The 13625-nt window shown below is 45.7% G+C and overlaps 1 protein-coding gene across 3 annotated transcripts in view; it reads left to right on the forward strand.

The window, feature by feature from the left end:
- Positions 1-2557, forward strand: part of COL27A1 (collagen type XXVII alpha 1 chain) — a 134679-nt gene extending 132122 nt beyond the window's left edge. For all 3 annotated transcript variants that reach the window (XM_081067127.1, XM_081067126.1, XM_081067128.1), the window contains exon 61: positions 596-2557. In XM_081067127.1, coding sequence (XP_080923253.1) covers positions 596-742 — 147 coding nt within the window. In that variant the 3' untranslated portion in view covers positions 743-2557. The remainder of the gene's footprint in view (positions 1-595) is intronic.
- Positions 2558-13625: the final 11068 nt, after the last annotated feature.

Genomic DNA, 13625 nt, shown 5'->3' on the forward strand with positions numbered 1-13625 from the left:
CTCATCCACCTTATTCACTGGATCTGACACCGTGCGACTTCTGGCTTTTCCCCAAAGTCAAAATGACCATGAAAGGAAAACGTTTTCAATTGATTCAGGACATCGAGGCAGCCACGACAGCACAACTAAAGACACTCATAAAAAAGGACTTCAGAACTTCCTCAGGAAGTGGCAAGAATGATGGGATAAGTGTATTCAAAGCGAGGGGGAGTATTTTGAGGGGTATTAATGTCAATGTGTCTTTCACTATAATACTTTTTTTTTAATTTAAACATTCATCGTAGTTTTTTATCACACCTTGTGTTTGTGTGTGTGAAATGTACATATCCTTTGATCCAACAAATCTATTTCTAGAATTTGTTCTAGGAAAATAATTAAGAATGTGCACAAAAGCTTAGTATAATGATATTCATTACAGCATTACTCATAAGAATAAAAATAGTAGAAGCAATCTAAATGGACAAATACAGGCCATTGCTATGGCGAAATACCATGTGGCCATTAAAAACTGTGAGCAAAGATGATGGGGAAATGCACGTGACATATGATGAGGACCATAATGGATACATGTGTCCCCTTTTTCTTCTACCCTCAGGTCCAGGATGGCCGCTGGCGTCAGACGCTCTTCACCTTCCGCACCCAGGACCCCCAGCAGCTGCCCATTGTCAGCGTGGACAACCTCCCTCCTGCCTCATCAGGGAAGCAGTACCGCCTAGAAGTTGGACCTGCATGCTTCCTCTAACCTCTGACCCCTTGGCTCCTCTAGGCCTCGTGGGGGAGGGAAGAGGAGGAGGTGCAGGCAAAGGGAGGGTACTTAGGGGCAGATGGGCCCAGGAGAGGCAGCTTACCTGCCCAAGGATCCTAGGGCAGGCCCCAGCTGTTGTCTTTTCAGTAGAAGTGGCTGGGGGGTAGCAGGGAACGGGGTGTCCTTGGGAACAACTGATCCCAGCACAGCTCCAAAGACCAACCAAAGAGCCAGATAGAGAAAGCTGGGCCTGCAACCTGCCTGAGCCCCGTGGCCTGTCTCCCAGCTGTGCGGCCACCTCCTTCCCTCCCCAGCTTCCTGCCCAAAGAGCCCCACGGTTCCAGCCAGCTTGAGGGAAGGGGCATCTCATCAGCTGGTCCCTGCCAGGGAGCTTTGATGTGCAATATTAGAGAGGAGACATGAAAAAAAGGAGAAAAGGAAAGAAAGAAGTATATATATTTTATTTAAACAAACACAAAGAAGGTGCGTTACTATTTTTTTCACCTGGGAGAGGGTGAGAAAGAGCAGCCGGGGTGGGAAGCAATAGAGATCCTCGGGGCTGGGGGCGCCCACGTTTGCTACCTCCCACTGTGAAATCGCTGGTGCTCGCAATTGTCTCGTAGTATATGTGATTTTTTTTAAGGAAAAAAAAAATCCCTATTTAAGATTCTGAAGGTGCTACCATTTTTGCCACAGACTTTGAAGAAACAGTTTGATGTGGGCTATCCTCCACATTTGTCTCTCTTCTCCAAATGACCAAGTTTGGGAAATTTAAAATTTTTTTCTTAGCATCACCCTTGTGCTCATCAGGTAATCTGCTAAGGAGGGTGGGGAAAGGAAAAAGGAAAAAAAAAAAAAAAAGCAAAAAAAAAAAAAAAAACGACAAAAAAACCTACCAGAAACAGAAGTAGAAAGATGTACCTTTTAACTTATGGACTTTGAAATGTTTGTCCTCTAAAGGCAAGGGGAGGCCTGAGCATGAAGGAATTTGACTTAGCCTTTCATGGTCCTGGAGGGGAGCTAGTCTTGTCTTGGAGGATGCAATCTAGACTGGAGAATCCTGGGAGAAGCCTTGACCTTGAAAAAACCAGTTACGAGATTGGCAATGGGTCAGAGCTGGTCTTGCAGGTGGAATATAAATATGGAACCATCTCATGAAACCACATGCCATCCACTAAGGTCCTCCCTTCTCTTTCAAGATGGAGTCATCACTCTTGCTTTTTTGTTGTCATTAAATGCTATAGAAACAGCACCGTTAGCTCCAAGTGTAAATGTCGACTGAGGAGAAAGAATAATTATGGGAATCTTGAAATTCAGCATGATAGGGATATTCAGTGTCACCTGAATTGTCCTATATCAGTGAACCAGTCAGCACCCAAGTTGGATTTTGAGGTTATTTTAACTATGGAATTATTTTTATAGAAGGGGTAATTTTATGTGAAAGTCTCTTTGTCTTTTTTTCCCCTAAAGTCGTGTCTCTTTGGGAATTGGATTTGATTTTCATTATTTAATACCTCACTCTGGCCTACACTCCCCACCAGACACTTCCTTTATCCCTAGCCCTCTGGCCCCAGCCCGATGCTCCCCATGGAAGGGCATTTTTGTAGCAGTTCAGGCCTCATCTCAGTACTCGGTTTCCCCACGCTGCCAGTCTCAACCTGGCCTCTGTCTCGTTCTTGGATTTTTTTCCTGCTGTCCTCGTTTATGTCTCTGTCCACATGTCAGTGTGTTAAAACCCCAGTGGGTTCCATTTCTTCTTTTCCCTTCTGGATTTTAAATAAATATTTAAAACTGAGGCAATGGAATGACACACTTGTGGCTGTGTGCTTCTTTGAAAAGCCCGGAGGGAGCTTTCTGGCAGGGCTGGAGGGCAGGGGGAGGAGCCTTGCTTCTGCTGCATCCCCCAGGGAGGTGGGGAGGGCAGGGAGAGAGATATGGCACCTTAGTGTGTGGGGAGGTGGCACTAAAAGTGAGGGAGTCCAGGTCCCATAATGTCTTTGTTTCTTAGGACTGCTGTAACAGTACCACAAACCTGGTCGCTTAAAACAACAGAAATACATTCTCTTCCAGTTCTGGAGGCCAGAAGTTTGAAATTAAAGTATTGACAGGGCCCTGCTCCCTCTGAAGCCTCTAAGGGAGGTTCCTTACCGCATGCAGCTTCCTGGGGCCCTAGGCATTCCTTTCTTGCAGGTCAGCCCCTCAATCTCTGCTTCTGTAGTCACATGACATTCTCCCTGTGTGTCTCTGTATTCACATCTTCGTATAAGGACAGCAGTCATATTGGATGAAGGCCCACTCTAATGACCTCCTAACTTCATTACATCTGCCATCTACTATTTCCAAGTAAGGCCACTTTCACAGGTGATGTGGTTAGTTAGGATGTCAACATATCTTTTTGGGAGACACAAGTCGACCCATAACGTACAGCGAGTAGGTATATTGAGGTTAACATGAGCAATTTTTTTTTTAGTGTGGAAAATTATATGTAACATAAAGCTTACCATTAATGATATTTACTCACAATGTTGTGCAACCATCACCATTATTTAGTTCTAGAACATTTTCATCATCCCAAAAGGAAACCCATGAAGTAGTCACTCCCCACTCCTTCCCCCTCCCCACTGGAAAACCACTGATCTGCTTTCTGTCTATGGCTTTGCCCACTGTGGCTATTTCATATAAATGGACTCATACAGAAAATGACCTTTTGGGACTGACTGCTTTCATTTAGCGTAATGTTTTCAAGGTTCATCGTTGTAGCATGCCTCAGTACTTCGTTCCTTTTTGTGACTGACTAATTTTCCATTGTACAGCTAGACCATATTTTGTTTATCCATTCATCCATGGATGGACATTTGGGTTGCTTCAGCTTTTGACAATTGTGAACAGTGCTTCAATATGAGTAATTGTTACCTGTGAGATTCTTGAAAGAGGCCACAACAACACCTGCCTTGAAAGCAGTGAGAGAGCACCTGGGAGACAGCCAGATTTAGCAAATAAAAGTGTAGGACACCCAGATCAATTTGAATTTCAGATAAACAATAAGTATGTTTTTAGCGTAAGTGTGTCCCTTTCAATATTTGGGATATACTCATACTTGCCAGACCTGGACCGCGTATCTCCTGACCCTTGGTTCAGAGTTTCCTTCCTTAGCTTGTTCTTCCTTTTCAGGGGCCTTGGATCAATCAGAACTGCTCTGCCCTTATCTAGGAGAAAGAACAAATCACAGGCAGCTGAGTTCATATCTGGGATTTTATGTTTTCAAAACTAGTTGTACGTTTCCAGGTCAGCAGTTTACATGCAGCTGGGTCTTCTCTACCCTCCCACCCTGGCACCTACCCCAAGCAGTGAGCGCCAGGAGCGGCTTTCCTCAGTGGCTCCAAGTCCACAGAGCCTAGGATTCGTGGTCTGGAAGGGCTTGGAGACTCCCACATCCCAGGTACACCCTCTGTGGGGACAGAATCCCAGAGAGCGGTTTCCAGGCTCTCGGCCTCACGTGGAAAGGTGCTGGCTCAGTTATTAGATGGCCATCGGCTGTAATCAGATGGCCATCAGCAGTTACTGGTTAGCCATTAGCCACTAATATAACTGCTGTGGCTATGCTAGGAGGTTGGTTGGTTGGCAGAAAAGCAGGAGGCGGATTGCAGCCAGCAAGGGGGTTGGTTGGTTGGTTGGCAGAGAAGAGAATGGGGGATTACGCATCACGTGGAGCCTGCTTCCTATGTCTCCAACCCAGCTGCTAATGAGAATATAGTGGAAAGAGTCCCTTATCCATGGCTTCGTGGGTGTTCCTATTTGGCCTCACCATGTCCTGCGTTCTGGTGTGGGGAGTGGGAGCTGAGTCCCTGCATGACACCCTCCCATTTTTCATTAAGGGCAGCTGAATGCAGGGAAGTGCCTGGGTCACCTGTTAAGGCCATGGCACAGCTGAGATTCACACCCAAGACTTGGTGGCCCTGTTGTGTGCATTAGACCAGTGGCTCTCAGTGTGGCCCCTGGGATTGGCAGAACCAGCAGCACCTGGGAGCTGGTTATAATGCGTATTTTCTGCCCCTGCCCTAACCTACTGAATCACAAACCCTAAGGGTGGGGCCCAGCAATCTGTTTTAACAGCCTCCCTGGAGATTCTAGTGTCTGCTCAAGTCCCAAATCAGGGCTCTGCACTATTTCCTAAAGCTGGGAAATGGTTTTCCAACACAGGAAAAAAACTTGAAAATGAGACAGGATTTTCTTTTCCGTTCTTTGACTGACAATTAATTAGAAATGCATTTAAGACAGAATGGCCCATTTCCTGAGGTCTGTCACCCCCAAAGAGTTTGCCCAGTTGTCTGATTATGCTTCCCATTTTACAGGTAGGAAAGTTCAGTCACTTAAATGTCTGTTTTCCCATTGAAAGCTCTGTGAAGGCAGAGGATATACCTTGTTCTGTGCTGCAGCCACAGTGTACAGCATACTGAAGGCCCTCAGACTTGTTAAACTATTAGTTCTGTGCTGCAGCCACAGTGTACAGCATACTGAAGGCCCTCAGACTTGTTAAACTATTACTCGTGTGGACTCTCATCTTCATTGCCTCAATGTATCAGCAGCGTCTCCTCTGTGCTGCGCCCTGTTCATACACAGTGTATTTGAGGGGCTTTGAGACTGGTGGAGGCAGCTGGCAGAGTTGGAACTTGTGTGGTTAGGGTTAGGAAAGTGGGGTGCCAGAGGCCAAGTGTGGGGGAACAAAAACAATACACAGCTGATGCAATTTCAGCAGGGGCAGTCTCCAGAGAAACAGAACCAATAGGGTGTGTGTGTGTGTGTGTGTGTGTGTGTGTGTGTGTGTGTAAAGAAACTTGTTATTAGGAATTGACTCACGTGAGTGTGATGGCTGGCAAGTCCTAAGATCGGCAGAGAGTTGGAAAGACCCAGGAGAACTGATGGGCTAGTTCTAGTCTGAAGGCTGGCAGACTCGAGACCCAGCAAGAAATGATGTTTCAGTTCATGCCCAAAGGCAAGAAAAGGAGGAATTCTCTCTTGCTCAGCCTTTTAATTCCATTCCGGTCTTTAATGGATTGGATGAGGCCACCCACACTTGGGTGGGCAGTCTGCTTTGCGCAGTGTACCATTTAAATTTTCATGTCATCCAAAACACCCGCACAGACACACCCAGAAGGTTTAACCAAATATCTGGGTACCCCCCTGCCCAGTTAAGTTGTCCCATAAAGTTAATCATCACAAGCTGAGCGGAGTGAGAATGAATAGCGTGTTTTACCAGATGGGGCAGGGCCCTGGGGGAACAGCAGCTGCCAAGGCCTGGAAGCGCAGGTGGCACTGCATACTTGGGGAACAGTAAGTAGTTCAAAGGGAGCTACAGCAGGTGCTGTAGGGAGGCCTGGGCACTGCGCTAGGACTAGGACTAGCCACAGGCTTGCACGGGAGAGCACGGGTTGGGTTGGCCAAGTTGGGTTTGGGTTGAGATGAGGTGCTAGAGGGGAGCTGTCCAGGAAGCAGCTGGCTGACCTGAGAGCACAGGAAAGAAGTCTGAGCCATCGTCAGAACTCCAGAGCTATTAGCAGCATCTGCGTGGCTTTGAAGACATGGGAGGGGAAGAGAGAGGCAGGAAGAAGGACCAGAGGAAAAGAGAAGAGCGGCTATGTTAAAACTGTGACACTCGCAAGTCTCAGCCAGTCCGCATTCCAGGAGGACCTCTGTGATCTGGCCAGTGGCGCCACTGAAGCTGGGTCAGCTTGTTCCCAGCAGGAGCAGGTAGGGGACAGAAGGCAGGCAGCACCTTCAGTTCCCAATCTTTCGTTGCACAACCAAGTGTTAGGAAACAGCCAGGGTGGACTTCCCAGGCTCGGCCAACTTCAAGGGGAAGCCCAGGCCAGCCTGTGCTTGCTCTGTCCACAATGAATTAATCCCCAGCCATGGACAGTCACAGGTCACAGTGACCAGCAACCTGGTGCTGGGAAAGTGAAGGAGGGGCAAGCAAGAAGGGGAGAGGCTGGCAGGCGATTCAAGTCCCAGCCTCCTGACTGGGACATGGTTTTGGGCACGTCATTCCCTATCAGTAAAGTGGGGATGATGAGTCCTTCCCTGCTTGCCAACCACAGATAGGACTACTGTTCGAAACCAGTGGGGTGAACCGTATGAAACTGAATGATATTCAACTGCTTTTTGACCTGTAAAACTCATAGTTTCATGTGAGAACTATAAGAACAATAAGAACACCATTCAAAATAATCGTGGCCACAATTTCTTGCACACTGTCTGCGAACTGGGAGCTGCGTGGATGTAATACGTTTTCAGCTCATGCATAACCCTCTGAGACGTGTTATTACCTGGCTCCTCGGAGGAGAGAACTGAAATCCAAAGAGGTTATATACATTGCCCCAAAGTACAATACAGGATCTGAACTTAAGCAATTCTTCTTTGGGGCTATTTCCTCAGCCAAACACAAAGTTCCTAATTAGGACAGTTTGCTCTGCCAATGTATTTTCTATGACTGTTCAGGCAGAAGACCACAAATTAGTCGTCAGACTCAGAGCTCAGCCGTGGCCTTGATGAAGAAGAATGGACAAAGTGGCTTTCTCAGCAAATGAATCCTTTCAAATGGGTGTATTTCTCTGGTTATCAAAGACTTACCTCTTCACCATGTTACCTTACCTCGCTGAACCATCTGTCTCCTCATCTATCTAACGGGGACAATATCCTATTTTCTTACACCTACTATGGACATATTTTTGCATTTTAATGTCTTTAGAAGTGCATGTAACCTGCAATCCCTGAAGTCGTTATGGAATGTAGGAATCTGTCTTCCGATCCTCCCCACCCCAGCTTGTCATTAAACTGATGGTGATGGTTATAAGAGGTAGACCCTTAGAAGCAAGTTTGTTTCATTTAACAAGCACTTTATAAATGTGAACTGATTTAATCCTCGTAACAGTCCAGTAAAGTGTGTACTATTATTATCCCCATTTTACAGGTAGGAAAATTGAGGCACAGAGAAGTTAAGTAACTTGCTCAAGGTTACATAGCTAGCAAGGGATAGACCCAGGACAACTCTTCACCACCATCCTCCACCACCCTGATGGCTTTTCTTTTTCTTGCTAAACCTCTGTTGACATTGTGTCAGGGCCAGGTGGAAGGATGACTGCCCAGAACCTCAGTCCATAGAAGTAGTAAAGCATCCTTGAAATTTAAGAAGATGAAGAAAAGTGTACCGTGCCAAGATGAGTGCTGGGTATGCTTGAAGAAACTATTTGGATAACCTCTTGGGAGGAGAGTGAGGCCCCCCCAAGGGGCAGCCTGGTGACAGTGAGGCTGGTGAGGACCACTCACTCCTTCTGAAGACAAGCACTTATTTACTCACGGTAAGGACAAAAATTTGTTTCTCTCTATTCACAATAGTCTGGCCACCCAATGTGTGGACTTTCTCCCACACCAAGCGATCCTCTGACCCTCCAGATATCAACTGGGTGTCCCACAAATCAATTCAGCGATGGCACTTATGGGAGTTGGCATCAGATCCCACAGGTTCAGGGCGCAGTCCAATCACAAGTCCAGCGTGTCCCCTGTGCTTCGGACAAATCTGCTATCAATGAGAGGTTCCTATGACCCTCTCTTTGAGTTTGGCAATTTGCGAAAACAACTCACAGGACTCAGAAAGAAAAAAATAGTTTACTTACTAGATTACCAATGTACTATAAAAAGGTACAACTCAGAAACAGATAGAGGAGATGCGTAGAGCAAGGTTTGTGGAAGGAGCACAGAGCTTCCATGCCCTCTCTGAACAGGCCACCTACCCAACTCCTCCACACGTTCTCCAACCTGGAAGCTCTCCAGTCCCTGTCATTTAGGAGTTTTATGAAAGCTTCCTTATGTAGGCATGACTGCCTTAATGATTGGTCATTCGTTAGTGGTCAAATCAATCTCCAGCTCCAGTTCCCTCCCCAAGGTCACGGGGTAAAAGTTCCAACCCTCTAAGTACAAGGTTGGTTCCCCCAGTAACCAGCCCTCATCATGAGCCTACACAGGACACCCCAGACACCTGTCGTCTCATTAGCACACAAAAGAGACACTTACCACTGTGAAGATTCCAAGGGTTTTAGGAGTTGTGTACCTGAAAATGGAGGTAGAGACGAAACTTTTTTCTTTTTTCAAATATTTTCTAAATTTTTCAATTACAGTCGACATACAGTATTACATTAGTTTCAGTTGTGCAACATGATTAGACATTTATGTAACTTATAAAGTGATCATCCTGATAAATCTAGTACCCATCTGACACTATACATAGTTATTACAATATTATTGACTGTATTCCTTATGCTATGCTTTACACCCCCATGATTATTTTGTAACTTATCATTTGTACTTCTTAATCCCTTCACCTTATTCACCCAGCCCTCTAACCCCCTCCCATCTGGCAACCATCAGTTTGTTCTCTGTATCTATTTATCTGTAGCCTGTCTTACTCCACTCAGTACAAAACCCTCTAGGTTCATCCATCTTGTTGCGCATGGCAAGATTTCGTTCTTTTTTATGGCTGAGTAATATTCCATTGTACACATGTACCACCTCTTATTTATTTATATTTCTTATTATATCACACTCACTGTCTGTGGTTTTGCTTCAAAAGGTATGCGGTTTAGGCCAGAGCTGAATATCTCGGACAAAAGAAAGATCAAACTGGGTTCTTTGCTTGGCTTTCCCAGTTCACCCCTCTGCCATGAAAGACACCCCTAGCATTTCTGCATATGGATAAATGGAGACCCACAGACCATTGGTATAAATACCTAAACATTATAAATCAGAATTATTTAAATAAAGCTGACTTTAAAATTTTTAATTTTGGAAATTTAATTACTGGATTAAATCTTGTTCCAAATTTTTTTTAAATTAAAAGTTATTCTCAATGCCAGCATTCAACCTCTAGTTGCTGATAACAAGAATCAGATTCATCCTTAATACGTATTACATCTACCTATACACAAATTTAAAAGTAATATGAGTGATTTAATATTGGAAAATGTTTCTCAGCTACCATGTGCAGCTGTTGCAAATTTTGCCTTTTTCTATCTCAAGAGGACCTCCCCAACCACACATTGTGGAAAGGAAAAAAAAAAAATGAAGCCTCAGTATTATTAGGAAACAAGAGTTGATATTGCAAGAATGTATTGCCTTTGAAGAAAAAGTAAAGAACAAAAATGGAATCACCATAGCCAAGTTAACAAAATTTCTTAAGTCAGAATGAGCAGAAACATGAAGAGATTTTGTTTTACTTTAGCTTGAGGACTTGAAATTTGAAATTTCAGTTGTGCAGCAATGGCTGGAGATAGATACAAATCCTATAGATAACCCTCTGAAGGACTCAGGAAAGAATCTTCACATATCCGGACTACCCCTGGCATCTGGAAAATCACCATCTTGGACCAATCTAGAGCCTATAAATGCAGGACTGATTCTTCTCAAATACAGTACTTTTCACCGTAAGAACTCTCAACTGTTTTCTTTGGAACACTCCAGGTGTTACTGAGTAGTCTTTGCAGAGTTGCAAATCTTAAGACCCTTGAATAAAAGTTTGTCATTTAATTGCAGGAAAGTCTCCTGATTCGTTTCTGCTTGGTTGACACCTTTAGGCTGAGAGGAAAGAATTAGAAAATTAATTTGTGTGTTCTCGTACCTCTGAGCCCGCCTAAGTCCTCCCTGACCTTTGAAGTAGTATCTCCTACATCAGCAGTAGCATGGTCCACAAAGTCTCAGGACGTTTACAAGATGGAAAGACTTGTTCCCTGGAGGATGTTAGGTCACGCTATGCCAGTACCAAGCACCAAATCTGACATGACAGAGGTGCGGATGTGTTATCCCAAGTCTAACGATGGTGCTGTTCCCACACAATACTCAGCCTGTCCTTGAAATAAACTATCTCAAATCAGTCCCCAGTCGCCATCATCTCACACCTGGACCACTGCAACAGCTTCTGACTGACTGCTTCCCCAAGTCCACTCCCCTATTCGTGCCCTTCCTACATCCTTTCCACTGCAGGCAGAGTGATCCTTCTGAAAAGCAAATCTGATTATTCGCCCCACCTTAAAATCTTTCAGTTCCTCCCCAGGATTCCCAGGGTCCACAGCAAACTACTTCGCATGAATCCCGCTCTGCAGATTCAGACTCTCACGCTTCTCCACTATCAGTCCCCAGCATTCCAAAGCCATTGCATGCTCCAGCCACACTCTCTCTCACTCCCACGCTTCCCTCCTGAAAAGCTCTAATCATTTTTTCAAGACTAACCTTAGAGCAATGTAAATTCAAAACACTGAGCTGGCAAAAAAGAAAGAAAAAAAATAGGAAATTCCAGTCCTGACAAGGGTATGGAGAAAAGAGGCTCATTTGTACATCGCCAAACTGGGTCAGCATTAAAATTGTTAGCGTTTTTTGATTTGTTGTGCTTTTGTTTCCCCTTTTTGGGGGAAGAATTTTTAAAAACTCAGCTTAATTGTGGTATAATTGGCATACAATAAAATGTACACATCTTTGGTTTATAGTTCAACTAGTTTTCACAAATGTATATTAAGTGTGTAACCATCAGCATAGTGAAAATACAGAACATTGCCACCTACGTCAGAAAGTTCTCTCAGTCCCCTTTTGCAGTCAAATTGCCCTTCTTGCCCTAGGTCACCACTGATCTGATTTTTCTACCATTATAGATTAGTGTTAGCTGCTCTATAACTTCACATAAATGGAATTATTGGGGTGAGGAAACTTTCCTTTTTCCCCTCTTAGTTTTTCTGGCTGGTGGAGTAAATTCCAATGACATACAGCAGATTAACAGGAGAAGATCAAATATTAATATATGCACATAGGGAATTCACACAAGCATAAAAAGTACAATGACAGTAAGGCAAAATGAGTTATATATGTCGTGCTGGACTAAGGAAAAGGGGGTAGGGAAAAAAAAAAAAAAAAAAAAAGCAAGTAAGACAATTCACAGTGAGGTGAAAAAAGTTAACATTTAGTAAACAAATGTTTGTGGCACCATCTTGAAACAATGAGACAGAGAGAGTGATGATCAAATGGACCTTGGTAAGTTCCTCCCTCTCTATGACACCTGATTCATATTAAATTGTAGTTATCTAGGAGGCTAGCTCCCTTCCTGGAACAGGTCCTCCATCTTAAATTCTTTTAGGTTGTTAGGGGGAAGGCCAAAGCTTCTTCCTGAACTTTCTGGGCCTTGATCGTTTTCAGCTCAAAGTAATGTGCATGCCAGAGGGACTGTCATGCAGGGTCACAGCTTCTGCTCCCCAAGAATGCAGGATATGGTGAGGCCAAAAAGGAACACCCACAGAGCCATGGATAGGGGAGTCACACCACTTATATTCTTGTTGGTGGCTGGGTTGGAGACACAGGAAGCAAGATCCACACGATCTGCAATCCACCGTCTACTTTTCTGCCAACCAACCCACTTGCTAGCTGCAATCCGTGCTTGCTAGCTCAGCCATGGCAGTTATATTAGTGGCCAATGGCCAATTGGCTACAGCTGATGGCCAACTAGCCACAGCTGATGGCCATCCAATCACAGTTGATGGCCATCTACCACCCAAGCCAGCACCTTTCCATGTGAGGCCGAGAGCCTGGAAACTTCTCTCTGGGACTCTGTCCCCACACTCAATCCCTACAGGGTCTTGCCTCACAGTCTATGCAACAAGCGTTGTCTGCAAGGGGCCCCATGTCAGGAACCCAGCTCATGAGAAGAAGTTTCAGTCCAGTTCAAATAATGTCCCAGGGGTTGTCCCACAATATCCACCTACTTTCTGGGCACAGCCAGGGTTTATCAGGGCACCACCAGTCTTTCTGGGCACAGCCAGACTTCCTGGGCACAGCCAGGGTTCTCAGGGTACTGTGCTGGAACAACAGTGGCTCACAGCCAAGGTACTTACATATTCTCGACGGCGGCCGGTCAAGACACAGGAAGAAAATACCTGCCTGCACCCCAACAAGGTGTCTTTCTGTACTACAGTCTCTCTGGCAGCCATGCAAAACACAGGAAGTAAACATCCACCTGTACCCAACAAGGGGTCTTCCTGCACCAGTCTCACTGGTGGCTGGGCCAGACATAGGAAGCAAACATCAGCCGGTTCTACTACATGGTAGTACATTCCCAAGCAAACAGTCAAGCGGTCCATCAAATCAGGGATGGAAGGCCATTCCCCATAGTCCACAGTCGTTAACCAGGGCTGTGAATTGGCCTCACAATGTGTGCCCTCTCCGCAGGGTGAGGACTCCAAGTCCTCCCCAACCTGGGGTTGAGGGATGACCATGACCTCACCCGCATTCTCCACCGAGGACTCAGCAAGCGTTTCCTCCTGGGACCACAAGTTCTGCATCTGGGCCACCCCAGCAAGCACCTCCCAGCCCACACAGCCACGTTTTCTCTAGCCTATGCTGGTTGGAGAACCATCCACATCTTCCCACCCCTCCACGGGGGTCCAGCTCCCAAGAACAGTGGCACCGGGCACCACACACTGTGTGGGGGCCATATGTCAGCCTGCCCAGAGTCAGACATCATTCTTACCTGGCTGAAATCTTGCTTGCCACACCAGGTGTCCAAGTGGGTAGTGGCCCCAGTGTAAGATGTCCACAACTCTAGGAGCCTACGGCAGCAGCAGACCACCAAAAACCAGGTGACGCCTGCTATGGCCAATAGGACAGCATGCCATCCAGAGGCTCTAGAGGACCACCAATTCACCGAGGGGTCACATTTCTCCCAGGCAGATCGCGTTTCCTGCTCCCAGCACTGGTCCTCGTGGGCTTCCTGAGACTGAGTGTTCATATACACAAACTGCTCCACTGTCCTTCGGAGAGCTTTGGCCAACACCGTACCCTGCTTGTGAAACTG

Source organism: Rhinolophus hipposideros, assembly GCF_964194185.1.
Source record: "Rhinolophus hipposideros genome assembly, chromosome: 11".
Classification (NCBI taxonomy): Eukaryota; Metazoa; Chordata; class Mammalia; order Chiroptera; family Rhinolophidae; genus Rhinolophus; species Rhinolophus hipposideros.